The sequence below is a fragment of the Phragmites australis genome, chromosome 24 (genome assembly GCF_958298935.1).
Source record: "Phragmites australis chromosome 24, lpPhrAust1.1, whole genome shotgun sequence".
NCBI lineage: Eukaryota > Viridiplantae > Streptophyta > Magnoliopsida > Poales > Poaceae > Phragmites > Phragmites australis.
The window spans coordinates 8,807,162-8,821,841 of NC_084944.1; the positions used below are offsets into that span (position 1 = coordinate 8,807,162).

Below are 14,680 nucleotides of genomic sequence, written 5' to 3' on the forward strand. Positions count from 1 at the left end.
AAGCAAATGTTGCACCGTCGCAATGTCCCATGTATGAACAGGTATACCCTCGAGGGCCAAATCAACCATGAAAGGTAGGTTCCTCGTAGAAGCATGAGTTTGATGTGTCCACGGCTTGATCTTGAGTCTGAACAAAGATGTGCGAATTGGCCGGCCTTCATTAGATACCAAAACCGCCATTGGCTTATCAGGTAAAAGTAGGAGGAAGTTCTCAGGCTTGGAACGATGAATGCAGAGGGAGTCTATTTGAACTGCAAATGTAACCAACAGGTAATGAAATGCCTCCTTGAAACGTTAGGGAAAGAGAGAGATCACACACCATGAGGCAATAAGCAAAACGCAATAGAAATCTTCAGAATTTTTCCTTCATTTTCACAATTCCCAAGTAAACAATAGGCGTCACTTGAAGAAAGGAGAAACAAGCAAGGGAAGGGGGGAAAACAGAACGGACCGGCATCTGTTCCCAACACAATCTTGTTCCTTTTACTAATTTCTTTCAGAGGGCTTACTTCAAGGAGGACCAGTGTGAAAGATCCTTAATCCATGCTTGCATGTCTCTTACCTATGTGTACAAAACTCTAATTTGTAGTCATATATTATCTCTGTTCTCTTTTACTTATCGTTTAGGATACCGACACAGTCTTCAACAAGCACGTTTGACTATTATTTTTGACAACTACCTCTTGATAAAAGTTAATAAAAATTAGATGATATCAAAATATTTTTCATGACAAATTCACTATTATCATTTTCATATATTAATAGTTAAAGTTTCTAAAGTTTAACTGTACGTATTTTAGAACTACATCTATTTGAAAACGGAGGTACTCCTGCATGTTAACTTGTTGTGTAGTTTTTTTAACTCACCAAATCTGTCAGCGACCCTTCCTTTTAATCACGGCACAAGGATATAGACACCCCAAGTTTTGCTTTGTTATTTACAGGGCCAAGGGCTTTGAGCTCCCGCCACCTACCTTCCTTGTATGGCGACCACCCCATTTAGATTCTGTTCCTCCTAAATCTCCTCTCCATTGGCCCTGCACTTCACCAATTAGCCTTCTGCCTGCCTCACAAGCCTGTTCATAATTTAGAGCCTATGTGAGGGGTTGGAGCTTGGCACGAGGATTTGGAGACAATTAACAAGGTGTGTTTCTTGATTCTTGTTTTTATGTCTTCATCATTTTTTTTCTAGATCATGGTTCTGTATGTTGAGAAAAAGAAGGAAAGGAGGTCAGTGGAACATTTAGAAGCAAGAGGCAAGTAATGGGATGAGATGGAATCTGTTCATGTTGAACAGCATGGTCACCTTGGCTTCTTGACTTTTTCTTGATGTCTTGCATTTTTTTTTCAATTGTTTCCTGAGTTCCTGACATGCAATCTGTTCTTCGAAAAGAAATCGCTAGAAAGTAGATGGAAAGGGAAAAAAAGAAGAGCTTAAAATGTGTTCTTCTGAAACAGTGTTACCCATTTCTAGAACTTGAACTTGATGTCCAATAATTAGCTTTTCTTGACACAGATTGATACAGACCACAGCTGACAGCTCGTGAGATCCACAGCAACCGAATCAAATCGGAGAAAAAGGGAGAAGGGGAAAGGCTTCTGTGGTATCATGCACATATTGCCATCCAAGAAAATGGGGTTGTCGATCTCATACCTGCCAGCAGTGGAGGACAACATGAGCAGGCAGTTTATCCGGTCCCTCAGCCTCGAGCCCTCGACAACATGGAGGTTGCTGTCGAGTCGCCTTCGGCATTGCACCCCACCTTTGGCTCCGGGAGGCTGATCATAGAAGGCTCGCTGGGCTTCAAGAGAAGAGAGGCTGACAACGTTCAGATGGAGAGGATGCTGTCCATAAGGATTCCTAAACCTGACAGAGAAGGTTGCAACATGAAGCCTGATATTTCTACTGCTGGTCTATCAAGATTGGGCCCAACCGGAGACTCTCCACCGGATTCTCTGGTGGTCGGAATGGACAGCCCGACGCACCAGGCCGCCGCGATCAGACTGCAGAAGGTGTACAAGAGCTTCAGGACAAGGCGGCGGCAGCTTGCAGATTGCGCCGTTCTTGTGGAACAGCGATGGTAGGACTGTTATGTACTATGCAGTTGTTTTGATTTTTTTTTTTTTTAGTAGAGAAGGGAGCTTGTTTCTGTCACTGGGATGGTACTTCCTGAATAATGTGATACTGAATTCAGGTGGAAGTTGCTCGATTTCGCGCTGCTCAAGCGGAATTCGGTGTCATTCTTCGACATAGAGAAGCCTGAGACTGCTGTTTCAAAATGGTCCCGGGCAAGAATGAGGGCATCCTAGTTAGCAATGGTATTATTTTGCTCAGATATCATCAGCATTGTGAATCTTATACAGTAGAATACTTGTCTGAAGTCTGAACTTTAGCATTGCCACCTTTGTATCAAAATTTTCCTTGGAATATACTGCATTTCTGACGCAGGTGTAGTGTTGCTACCACATTTAGGTTGGCAAAGGTCTGTCCAAAGATGAAAAGGCCCAGAAACTTGCTCTACAGAATTGGCTCGAGGCGGTACGCATCAAAAATATGATGTCTCCACATCGATGATGCCATTGTGCTATCAAAACTGAATTTCGATTGTCAGATTGACCCTCGGCATCGGTATGGCCACAACCTGCACTTCTATTACCACCTTTGACTCCAGTGCCAGAGCAAGCGGACCTTCTTCTACTGGTGCAAACATCGCAAAGCTCAGAACAGTAATCGCATCTCCGAACCGAATGAACGAACAAGGTTACTGACAATTCTGTGATTCTGGGTACAAGTTGGATGTAGGTGAAGGAAAAGATGTCAGCTGGGATGAGCATTGCCCTGGATGGAAGCTGCACAAGCAATGCATCAAGTACCTTGGCCCTGTAAGTTTCATCACTCTGATCAAAAGTCAGCAACCATTTATAATCTGCTCAGTTGCAAGAGACTGCATCCTACTAACATGAGATGTTGGCATGGCATTATGCAGAAAGAAAGATAATCCTATGAAGTGACAGTCGAGGAAGGGAGGCTGATGTACAAGCTGAGCCATCAGATCGTCGACATAACTGGAAGCGCCAAGGGCACAAAGTGGATCTTCGTGCTGAGCACAGACTCTGTACATCGGCCAGGTGAATGAAACTTCCACAAATAGTTCCTACAGAATTTCTTCGACATTGACAGCATTTCAGTAACTGATGCGATGCTGAAATTTTCAATATCTTGGCAGAAGCAGAAGGGCGTATTCCAGCACTCAAGCTTCCTTGCAGGGGGAGCCACATCTGCTGCAGGGAAACTAGTTGTAGAAGATGGAATTCTGAAGGTGTCATAGGAATTTGTAGATTTCTTACCAGCAACCAATGTTCGCGTCGACGATCGTCTAGCGTGTGTCTAGACGATGACTAGTCGTTAGCCGAAGCTTTAGTGTCCAGTCTAGGGTCTAGACGGTTAACTCTGGTTAAAGATAGACTAGTCAGTGAATCTAGACGGTAGTTGGACATGACAAGTCGGTTACGCGCGTAACTAGGCAGCCGTCTTGGCGATGCAAAGTTTGGTGACAGATGGATCCTCATAGGAAGATTGTTTTGGCCGTGCGCGGGACCAAATTTTGGTCCCGAAACTATTCCCCATGCCGCACAAAACCTAAATCAATCCATCCATTTCCCATTGGTCTCTCGACTCTCTATTCTCATATGTGGCGACGGCGCTAGTTGCAGCCCCCCGCACCTACACTATCGCCCACTCCCACGTCATCGCCTGCACCTGTAGCTTCATCTGAGTCGTTGCCCACGGCCATGCTCGAGCTGTCACCGCCCCCACCTCCGCCCGCCGCCCACGCATTCACCCCTCTGCTCCGCAAATCTCCTGTCGTGCACAGGTACTAACTCTAATCCCCGGATCTATGTATACTCCTCCACTGGATCTATGCTCTAGCTCTACTCCCCTCAGACGGCGCACTCCAACAGCCCACGTTGCGGCCGCCATGACTGACACAGGCACTGGTCCAGCACCCATAGCCTCTAATCCCCGGATCTATGTATACTCCTCCTCCACTGGATCTATGCTCTAGCTCTACTCCCCTCAGACAGCGCACTCCGATAGCCCACGTTGCGGCCGCCACGACTAACACAGGCACTGGTCCAGCACCCATAGCCTGGGCATCGTCTCCTTGTGTATGTGGTGTGTGCTATGCTCTGCTTCTTCTGTGTTATGATGATTATTGATTGATGAACTGGATGACAATGGATGATTAAAATTACATTTCTGTCTTTGGAAGGTACACCTCAAATATCGCTTGAAAATATATTTGTTTGCATTTTTTCTGCTACAATACAAAATCGTCTAGACTATCTAATCGATGTCTAAACAGTCCAGTCGCTAGTTGTGAGGAGCGGTGACGTTCTAAAAGGGAGTGAATTATGACACTTAAAAACTAATAGTTCCAAAAATTTTACAAGATAAATCTATCTTAATTTCTATCTAAATATGATCTACTTTTATCTAGTGTGTCTACTCTACCGCTCAAGAGGATTGCAACATACTCTAGCAAGATAAATTACAAGTATGTAAATGCGGAAACATAAATAGAGTAGAGAAACAAACTCAGCATAAGAGATTTTTATCCCGTTATATCGTTGGCACACAAGCCACCTCTAGTACACGTTTGAGCTCCATAAAGTATATGCTCCCAGTCACCAAGTCTCTTTCGGTTATGACTCTTGAGCTAGCAAGTCATCAAGACAAGATCTCAAGTATGATGAGCCACCAAGACAAGATCTCACCACTAACCTATCTTCCGGTCACTTGTGCGCCGTCTTCACTTCAGAGCTTTAGTCACAAAGACAATGACCTCCACGTCCCCACACAATCTTTTTGACGCCGCTCCACACCAAGTTAGAGAGTCAATAAGTTACCAGCGAGTCACAAAGGTTCTAAGGCGTCGGCGTACCTCTCGGTACACGATTGCATCACTCCTTGATCCACTCTTTAGGTTGCAGCACTTAGCAACATTTCTCTCTAGGCTTAATAGCACTAATTACTCTTTAATGGTGTGCTAATTATCTTGGATAAATATTTTTAGCACTTTAATGGCTTTGATATCTTCACAAGTGCATATGAGTTTCCTCTGGACTCCAGCAGCATGCTACACTTTTAAATGACTGAGTGGAGGGGTATTTATAACTTCAAACCCGCCAATTAGTTGTTGCCCGAACGACATAGAAACTGTGAACACCGGATGATCCAGTGACAGCAGTAGTACTAACACCGGATCATACGGTGAGTATAGCAGAAGAAACTAGCCATGTAACCCACTCAAACTCATATGTGAACACCGGATTATCCTGTGATGACTCTCTGAACGCCGAACACATGTACCGGATCATCATATGTGTATATGTTTATTTTGAAGTTATCTGCAAATAATAGTCTGGTGTGTTTATTTTATGAACACTGGATCATCCCGTGAGGTATAAGACACCGTTTCAAACTTTATGTGAACACCAGACTATTTTTCATTGTTCTCACCCAGATTATCCAGTGTAGCACTGGACTAATTTTGATATGAGCATCGAATTATCTGGTCAGACAAATTTCAGCAGAACAACGTTATGTAATTTGAGCATAATTTTTTACTTCGAACTCTGATTTTAATGATCTTAGATTTTATGAAAAGATTGTGAAGAGCTCTATAAAATTATATAGAAATCTATCCTATTTTATCACATCAAAATTCATTGAAAAAGTCCAATTCATTCATCTCTTTATTTTGACTTCGATGACTTTTCTTTTGTTATATCTATAAAACCTATTAAAACATGTACTTGACAAACATGTTAGTCTCATTTACTATATAGTTTTTAATTACTAAAATCACATACATTCTCTAAAGATATTTCACTACAATTTTGTAAGAGCATGTTCGCTACAAGTCACGGGGTGACTGAAGATGTACATCTAGCATCTAGGTGAGCATTGCCAGCAACACTGAATTTGTTTTTGCTCAACTCAGAGATTTGTTCATTTCAGGCTGTCCGCCTCACAGCGGACATTATCGGCCCACAGAGCAGAACTTTCAGGAGTTCATGAACTTCCTGAAGGAGAGGTGTGGATCTTACCAATGTGGAGGTCTCAACCAAACTGCGAATCCTATGTAGCATTTTAATCTGCCCAGTTGCAGTTCTACTTAAACTGATACTGTTCTTTTGTTGATTTCTCGGTTTTGCTACAGTTGAGCCCGTCTGAAGGTTAAGAAGATGGTGACTTCAGTCTCAAGGGTGGCCACTCTCAGTTGGATTTGACCGAACTCTGCCAACCAGGCAAGCAAGAACAAGAGGCACAAATGGCGCAATGCCATGGTGAAGACGAAACTGGGACCTGCAACGATGTGCAATCTAACGAGGCAGACAAGCACATCGGCGACAATCAGGAAGACCCCCTCGGCAAACAGGCTGCAAGGGACGCGGCCGCCCAGGCTGCTGATCAATTCCAACAACAGAATAGCAAAACCACCCGCTGCACACAGCAGCGTCAGGCCATCACCGGGCGCAAAGGACATCGACCCGGACTCCGCCTTGTTTGGCGAGTGCCTCAACTTTTGCAAGAGGAACCTGTTCGTGGAAGACGGGTAGGTGGAGGAGGACCTGGTGATGGTGGAGGTGCCGGAGGAGCTGATCCTGAGCCGCATCAACTCCAAGAGGGCCATGAGGTCATACCAGCTGGGGAAGCAACTGTCCTTCCAGTGGAGTTCCAGTTCATCACCAGGGCAGGGCCTTGAATTGGGTGCGTCCGCGACTACCCGTCGGAGCTCCAGTTCTGGGCACTGGAGGAGGTCTGCCTATCACCCCGAGGCAGCAGGCCGACGAGGTTCTCGTCGCCGCGGCCGAGCGCATTGGACACCAAACAGCATTCCTGCTGGCAAGTGTGGCTCTCTCTTACAACTGAAGGTAACAGCATGAACATGTCACTCAAGCCTAGGCAGAGGGGTGCTACTTGGACTGCCTTCTGATGTTGATGCAGTAGGAAGCCAGGCCTCCTTTATTTTCTTCCTTTCTTCCCAGGAGGATGGTGCAAACTGTGCATAAAGGTGAGGGAACATGATGCATGTTGTTCATGTAGATGAGTAGAAGTACTACATTGCTTAGAAGGATCAGAATTAACATTTGGCATACATTGATATGCCATTGTCATGATACTAACAGGATGATTCAATGAATGTGTTATTGAGATTTTTCAAGTGCATAGAGAGCAAACGCAGAGTTTAGTTCTGTGAAAACATCTAGGATGCTACACATTGTACACAAATCAAAAGGTGAAGCATCTATCAACTAAACAGATGTTACAATCAAAGAGGTGATCCAGTTCCAGCACGGCAAAAGTGGTAATTTTATGATGAAATACTAGATTCGACAAATCCACTAAGCACAGAAAACACAATCTCTCATAATTGCACACAATCTCTTATAATTGCATCCGAGTTCATACCAGAATAGCAGAACAGACGATAATGATACCACCAATCATGCAAGTTGTCTATCAAGGACATAACAAAACAAACAACATGGATTTGTAGTGGTAGTGTAGCATTTATCCAATCAATTCATGCTACCGGATATGATCAATATAGCATTCATTCAATAAATTCAAGTTATCCAAGGTGACAGAGCATAACAATGTCACAACATAAGCACATTTCAATTCAGGTTGCAACAGACCAAAAGTGCAACCAGATGAGTACTCGAATTACATTCCCATTGCTCTTAACTCATAATCCATGGCCTACTCAGAAGACAAGTGTTCAATAACTTGATACGAAAGAAGTACACTAAGGCAGGCAACATTCCATTTCACATTTTGAATATAGTAACAGCAAACGACAGAAACAACCACCAGGTGCCTCAGCGCAGCCTCCTGGCCTCCCTCTCAGACTCAAGCAGGGTGAGGATGTCACCCTCGCGGACCGGGCCCTTGACATTCCTCATGATGAGACGGTTCTGGTCGTCAAGGAACTTCACTCTGACCTGGGTCACCTGACCCCTCGAGCCGGTGCGGCCCATCACCTTGACTACAACAGCAAGCTTGACCTGGGTATCCATACTGCACCAACAAAACACACTTCACTAGGAGAAAACAACACATGGTAAGAAAGAATTAGGGCGTAGTTCTTCAATTTTACTGATTCAGGAGCAAAGCTTGTGAAACAGCTAGTTTGAATTCCACTGACGTGCTAACAGGTGCACGGACTGAAAACATTGCTTCCAGGTGCTTGAATTGAAATACGGAAATCATGCGATTCAATTGATCCAACTGAGTGTAATTTCAAGTGCAAAGCCTAGCTAGGTCGCTTTAAACATTGTGTTTGGTGAGATCAAATACGAGTTATGGTGGGAATCTAACTGCCAAAACTGCAGAGCGCAGCGTTTAGCATCCAACGAGATTTGCAGTGCTACCTTGAACGAGTAATTTTAATCTCTGAACAAACAAATTCCCAAACCGTACAAGCTACCATGAAGAATACCAGGGGGCGGTCAATAAGGTGCAGCATAAATGCACCACTAGAAATTAGAAATCGGCACCTTACTAGAGAATAGGTAATCAGCTATTCGTCGCGTGCGCTTACAGGATATCAAAGCGAAAGAGCCCAACAGCAAGATAATAAAAGAGAAAGGTAGCATCCATCCGGATCACCACATCGCCACGAGCACGAGACGAAATCGGGAACACAACCTCCCCGGCGACGTAACGAGACGCGCATCCCGCGGCAGCAGCGGAGCACAAACCACGATCCGGCGAGAACGGCACCGCCGCGCGACTACAACAGCAGAACGGTAGCGGAAGACCGCGAGTCGAGAGGAGTGGGTCGGAGGAGACGAACCTTTCCTTCGCTGCTGGCGGCGGCGACTGCTGGTGCTGTGGCGGCGGCGGCGGCGCGAGGAGGGCGTGGTGGACAGAGCAGGCGAAACCCTAGGCCTCTTCGGGTGGATTATATAGAGGGGGCTCGCTGCGGTCGTAAGCAACTTGGGCCGAGCGGTGTGGGACTAAATAAGGCTACCATCTCTTTAGGAAGACATGGGTCTGATGGGCTTGTGGAGTTCACTTTTTTGGGCCTACTCCTCTCAACATCTGACACAAGGAAAAAAGCTACTACGTTAGGGTATGTTTGGCTGGAGACCTTGACAACCTGACTGGCAAAAAATGGTGCTTGAGAGTAGCCTAAAAATTGATGAAATCTACCTGACCACGCAGGTTGAGAGATGGTCTGTTTGGTTGGAGCATGTGTCCGATAGGGACGGATCGACCGTGGGGGTGGAAAGGGCTCAAACCCCCTACACTGGGGAGCTCCACCAACAACCCCTCCCTCAATTTTTAAACATGTAAGAGGAAAAGGAAGAGAACGATAAAGAGGTAGAGCTTCCTACTTAGTGGCTCTGGATTCGCCGCTGGTGTCTGATAAAGTTAATAAGAGATAGAATATGTTTAATTGTCTAATGTAACTTAATATTTGAGTAGTATACATAGTTATAGTATAAACCAATAAAATAAACAGTTTAAATCAATACATTTTATCAGATAATAATACTTAAAAATGCCGACAAGTTCAATAGTTTGTTTCGTAAAAAAGTCAAACAAATAATTAATTTAAGAGGGGAGAGAATGCAAAAATAGATAAGATTTCTAACGAAGCATAGCTCTTAATTATGCTGCACGATCACTTGATGCCGTGTTATTTACCATGACCAGGTTGATGAGTAGCAATTCATTTTGCTGCAAAAAAAAAAAAAAAAAATCCTTTCACCAGCAAAAAGGAATAGCAAGTAGTAGCGTCTCTCGCTAAAAAAAGCAACTAGTGGCGTCATGACCATGTCTAACTATATTTTCTTTATTTCATTCATTTTCTAATTCTCCTACTCGTTTTTATTCTTTTTATTTTACCTCATCTTTAACGCCTGAGCCTGGCAGCATCTCAGGACTGCAACCAAACAGGTTACAGGCAGCCTCCAGGCCTGCTCCAAGCTAGGCAAAACTTCTCCGGGGTTCCAACCAAAAACAGCCCCATTGGCTACATCAAAATGATTTTGTTCCTACTTATTTATTCTATCTTCGTTTATGTATGATCTTCTCACAAAAGAAAGCACCTCTTCTTGCTTATTCTATCTTCGTGTATTTATGATCTTATCACAAAAAAGCACCGCTTCTTATGTAAAGCTTTTTTGGAAAGGAATCAGTAAAATTTCATTGAACCGAGAGCACAGGTAAATCGCCCTCGCGCAGCCATTTCGTGCGCTACATTATTGCAACTTCTTGGAACGAAATTAATCGAGAAACTAAGAAAATGCAACTGAAGCCAGCACTTTAATTACGTAGTAACAGATATACGAGGGGCTTTCATAGCGTCGGAAGGATCGACACTGAACGAGCTGCTGCGCAATGTAAAATAATACCATTCATGTTCTTCTCAATGACAGCAGGAGGCTGCCCGTTAACAGGGAGAAAACGAGAGGAACAAAAAAAAATATCTCAAACAACCTAACTGGCTAGTGGCCATACAAACAGTGCCAGAATTCGCAGTGTCGAAGGAGCCCCAGTTGCGTATCAGGACTGATTTTCCGAGTTAGGATCTGGGTTTGCAGAATCTGTTGGTCGCGTGGGAGATAAATTACCCTGAAAACATCAAGTTAAGTGGCCAAGCATTAGCAGCCATTTCGAAGTTATCGGTAGGGGTGTAGCTTGTGGTTTACAGGAAATTGCCCTGTAAGGAGCATAATATTGCTCATACCATGTCAATATCTCCTTTGGATTCAAGAGGGCAGTCGGCTGGTTCTGTATTTGCTGTTGATGGCTCCGGAGATGGCAAGGCAGGGGACTACAAGCGTGTAAACAATTCACTTAGTTTATAGGATCGCGGAACTATAGAAAGTGGGATTGTACCCATGCCAGACAAACAATGTAATCATACGGATACTTACCTTAAGTGGACTTTGTACTTGCGTGCTGCCTGGATTGATTTCCACCTGATGTTCTACATTAGAAGTGGTGGCCGTAGAAACATATATAAACAACACAGTTGAGAAACAAAACACCAAGTCATGGAGACATGAATAGTAAGCAAAATATATCGATAGGGCAGTGGTCTGCATGTGGCTCATTAAATTGTTATGTCGTTATGTGTCCAAGGATGATATGTCAAATGCAAGTGGAATTGTAGTTGAACAACAACTTGGGTGGACTGTAGGTGGATCTTCTAACATGTGCAGAAAGGAAACTCGGAACTTGGATTGCATGAAAGGAAATATGAATTATGACATTATTAATGTCTATTTGTCGGTTAACATTCCATGACAGTTCTCCAATACATTACGGTATGCCCCAAACAACTCATAAGAACAACTGGATATCAAGATCTTTGAAAGAGGACATACCTAGTTCATCAATTCTAGTCACCAAGGTCTGCTCATTAGGTAGACCACATTGTGTACCTGGAATGCTATTGGTTTTGCATGTAGTAGCATTGGCAGCATGTTAAGATTACAATAAGAAAATCGCTTTCTTGTTGCAAACATTGAATGTTTTAAGGAAATGCTCACCTTTCAAGCTGCTCTGTATGCACGTCCTGTACATCTTGACTTTCAGAAACTGGTGAAAAGCTTTTCATTCCCTAGCATACAATTAAGAGACCAAGAACAAATGGCTCAATTAAAAAGAACAGTAGATTATTCACATGACGTACTAGGAAGACATAACCCTATAGGTCACAAATACATTCAAGTTTTTACTCAAATCGTTGCATCTTACCTCATGCCCGATACTACTGAATATATCTTGAAATTTACGCAAAGCAATTTCCATGTTATGAAGCTCCATATGCATGGCCTGCATAAAGAACAGGCACAATCAATTTGGAGTCTCAGAAGCAACTGGGAAGTTGCAATATTAGTAACAGATAACCTGCTTCTCTGAAGTTAATCTCTCAATAGTCTCATCCTTCACCAATAAAGCTTTTCTAAGGTAACTATCATTAAAGAGAAAGCAACTAATTTGATGATTCTGATAGAAATTGAAGACTGAATTCATGCAATGCTTTTGACTTAGTAAATGGATATTTCTTCTAGTTGGGGCTGAAAACTGTTGTTAAGCTTCTCGGCATCAAGGCGACCTTTCAACTCATATATAATCCTTGCCCTACTCCGTAGTTCAAGCTGGTAGCTACTGATTTTGTTTTCCAGAAAATTAAGTTTGTCTGCATGAATGAAAAAAGAGTTGATACGAAGTAGAGGATCTGACAAGAAATCTCTGCATATAATGTAGTCATTATCATAATATGGACTCAAGATCTGATCTAGCAAGATTAAAATAAGCGGCCATACCAACAAAATCTTTCTCAAGCACAGAAACCCTTTGAACCTTATCCTTCAAGTCAACAACTGAAACAACAATACAAATGACAATAATATATAAAAACACATCAAAGAAACATGGAAAAGTAAGAACTAAAATGTAACTGAGTGGTCAGACAAAGGTAGAATAAGCAAGTCACATGTGACCATACTCATACCTACATTTTCCTTCTCACCAACTAGACACTGCACATCACCTAGGACTTGTTTCACTGCAGCAACTTCCTTTTCTACCGAGCTAAATAAAACAAGATGGGAATTCAACTTTTCTGAAATTATGGCAATCTGTTTATCCTTCATCTGGATGGTCCATTGCATAGAACAAGTAGAGTCCTGCCTACAAACATGGAATCATGAGTCAAACGTCAGTTTGCTTCCAAACATAGGTTATTTCAGAAACCAAACTATATGCTCCAAATAAATAAAAACTATTAATGTTCATGCAAGAAAGTAAAACAGTGTTAGCAATTTTTAGAGGTCCACGCATACTTAAAACGAATGGATGCTTCTACAACACCGAAAAAATCAGGGACAGAAGCAGATCACAGGTGATAGTGCAATTTACAGAAAGTTTTAGAAGTTATCAATATCGATGGAGATGGTTAAAGAAAACTTTCAGCAAGCTATCTGAAAGGAGCTTCACACAAATATGTGACCCTAGAAATAGACTGGTCGTTCAATATTGGGGGGAAAAGGCACCTTATCTACAGAAACAAATTGATTTCTACAGAAACGATTTTCCAAATTGAAGAGGCAATTACAAAGGGTAGATACATGCCTCATAATGTTTTATGAAAGCCTCCCTTGATTGAAGCAGCCCCTCCATGCTCTCTTTCAAATTGTTTTCGTTTTTCTCCAGCAGCTCATTCTCATTTTCAAGGCACTTTATCTGTACAGAAGCATAGCAATTGGAAATACTGATTGCTACCTACCAGCTCAATAGATAAAAAGCTGCATTGACAAGTAATTTTACATGACTCATGAAGAATCAAAGGCGGCAAAACATTCCTATACCTAATTAGAAAAATTCATAGGGTAAGGCATCACTGTGATTTCTAAGCAATGATATGCATATGATCAATATGACCCCAAACCATGACTTTTTTGGAACCCAAACGCATATGATCCAACCGGCCCCGACAGAGCTAATAACAGCATGGGCACCAGAGCATGATTCACAATGCGTAACTTGAGTCGGGTGAATGAACTTTCTCCCACAACAACGCAGCCTAGAAGTGACAACCGTAATACCAAACCAAACCAGAAGCCACAGCCCGGCAAAGCAATGCAGCGTGGGCACGCATTCCATGGCTCTTGTTACCTTCTTCTCCGAACTCTAGCAGCATGGCATCACAGGTGGAACTCGCCACAATCCGACAACGATACCCTCAAGCGAGGAGGCAAAAAAAAAAAATGGGGAGAAGTGTGAGGGAGCACGAACCCTGGACTGGAGCCTCCGTATCACGTCGTCCCGCGCGGCCACCTCCGCGCGCAACTCCCGCGCCTCCCCGCGGCGCTCCTCCTCCGCCTCCTTCCACCTCTGCGCATGAAACACCAACCCCCATCAGCGGACGAAACAACCCAAAGCTATACCCTAGCACCCTAAGCTCCGAGAGAAGCCTAGGGCGAGCACACCTTGCCAGCGTCGCGGAGCTCCTCGCGGGCGCCGCGCTCCCGCTCCTGAGAAGGGGGGAAGGGGGTTAGTTAGTTAGTTAGGGCTTTGGAGGACCAGGGGGCTCAACGGGGTGGTGGGTTGGCTCACGCGGAGGAGGCGGAGCTCCGAGACGAGGGCGAGGAGCTGCAGCTGCAGCTGCGACAGGGCCGCCACCTCCGCCTCCATCGCCGGGGAGAGGGACAGCTCCGGCCACCCCCTGATGAACCAACGGTTTGCTTGCTCCGTTGGGCTCTGGCACCGACGAAGGCCCAGCAGTAATTAGCCCTGTTCAAACGTTAAACCCGAGGCCCGCATTAAACTCGACCACTTCTAGTTGCATGACAAATTTACCATAAAAATTGTGTGATCACTTCGAATTGTATAACAAATTATACTCTAAAAATTGTGTGATTTGGATATTAAATAAGCATATTTCCTAATTCCAAAGGATCAGGTCTAATAACTCCTTCCAAAGAAGCTTTAGACGGTTTACTTTGCATGTGGTTGCAAATAATTACTGCTTCCAATCACAAATAATATACTGTCTCTAAAATATAACTTTAATATTTTTTTATAATATATTAATAAAATATAGCAAAAATATATCATTATGAAAGTATTTTTCGAGTAAATCTA

General features: G+C 43.5%; 2 protein-coding genes and 2 pseudogenes across 3 annotated transcripts; 2 read left to right on the forward strand and 2 right to left on the reverse strand.

Annotated features, from left to right (window-relative positions):
• Positions 1 to 1,542: 1,542 nt before the first annotated feature.
• LOC133907556 (IQ domain-containing protein IQM2-like) lies at positions 1,543 to 3,342 on the forward strand (annotated as a pseudogene).
• Positions 3,343 to 6,248: 2,906 nt separating this feature from the next.
• On the forward strand, positions 6,249 to 7,004 carry LOC133907165 (uncharacterized; annotated as a pseudogene).
• Positions 7,005 to 7,610: 606 nt separating this feature from the next.
• Positions 7,611 to 9,019, reverse strand: LOC133907557 (small ribosomal subunit protein eS28). The gene is made up of 2 exons (XM_062349619.1): positions 8,871 to 9,019; positions 7,611 to 8,092 (listed from the first exon to the last, which is right to left on the reverse strand). Exon 2 carries the CDS (start codon positions 8,089 to 8,091, stop codon positions 7,894 to 7,896), a length of 198 nt encoding a protein of 65 aa, XP_062205603.1. The 5' UTR covers position 8,092; positions 8,871 to 9,019; the 3' UTR covers positions 7,611 to 7,893.
• Positions 9,020 to 10,321: 1,302 nt separating this feature from the next.
• Positions 10,322 to 14,313, reverse strand: LOC133906896 (uncharacterized). 2 transcript variants are annotated; one of them, XM_062348856.1, is made up of 14 exons: positions 14,153 to 14,313; positions 14,026 to 14,070; positions 13,832 to 13,930; positions 13,169 to 13,279; positions 12,549 to 12,723; positions 12,361 to 12,417; positions 12,097 to 12,233; positions 11,942 to 12,001; positions 11,789 to 11,866; positions 11,581 to 11,651; positions 11,416 to 11,480; positions 10,963 to 11,015; positions 10,773 to 10,859; positions 10,322 to 10,657 (listed from the first exon to the last, which is right to left on the reverse strand). In XM_062348856.1, exons 1-14 carry the CDS (start codon positions 14,228 to 14,230, stop codon positions 10,589 to 10,591), a joined length of 1,185 nt encoding a protein of 394 aa, XP_062204840.1. In that variant the 5' UTR covers positions 14,231 to 14,313; the 3' UTR covers positions 10,322 to 10,588. The 2 variants fall into 2 exon arrangements, with proteins under 2 accessions (XP_062204840.1, XP_062204839.1); XM_062348855.1 differs by having other exon boundaries at positions 10,963 to 11,033.
• Positions 14,314 to 14,680: the final 367 nt, after the last annotated feature.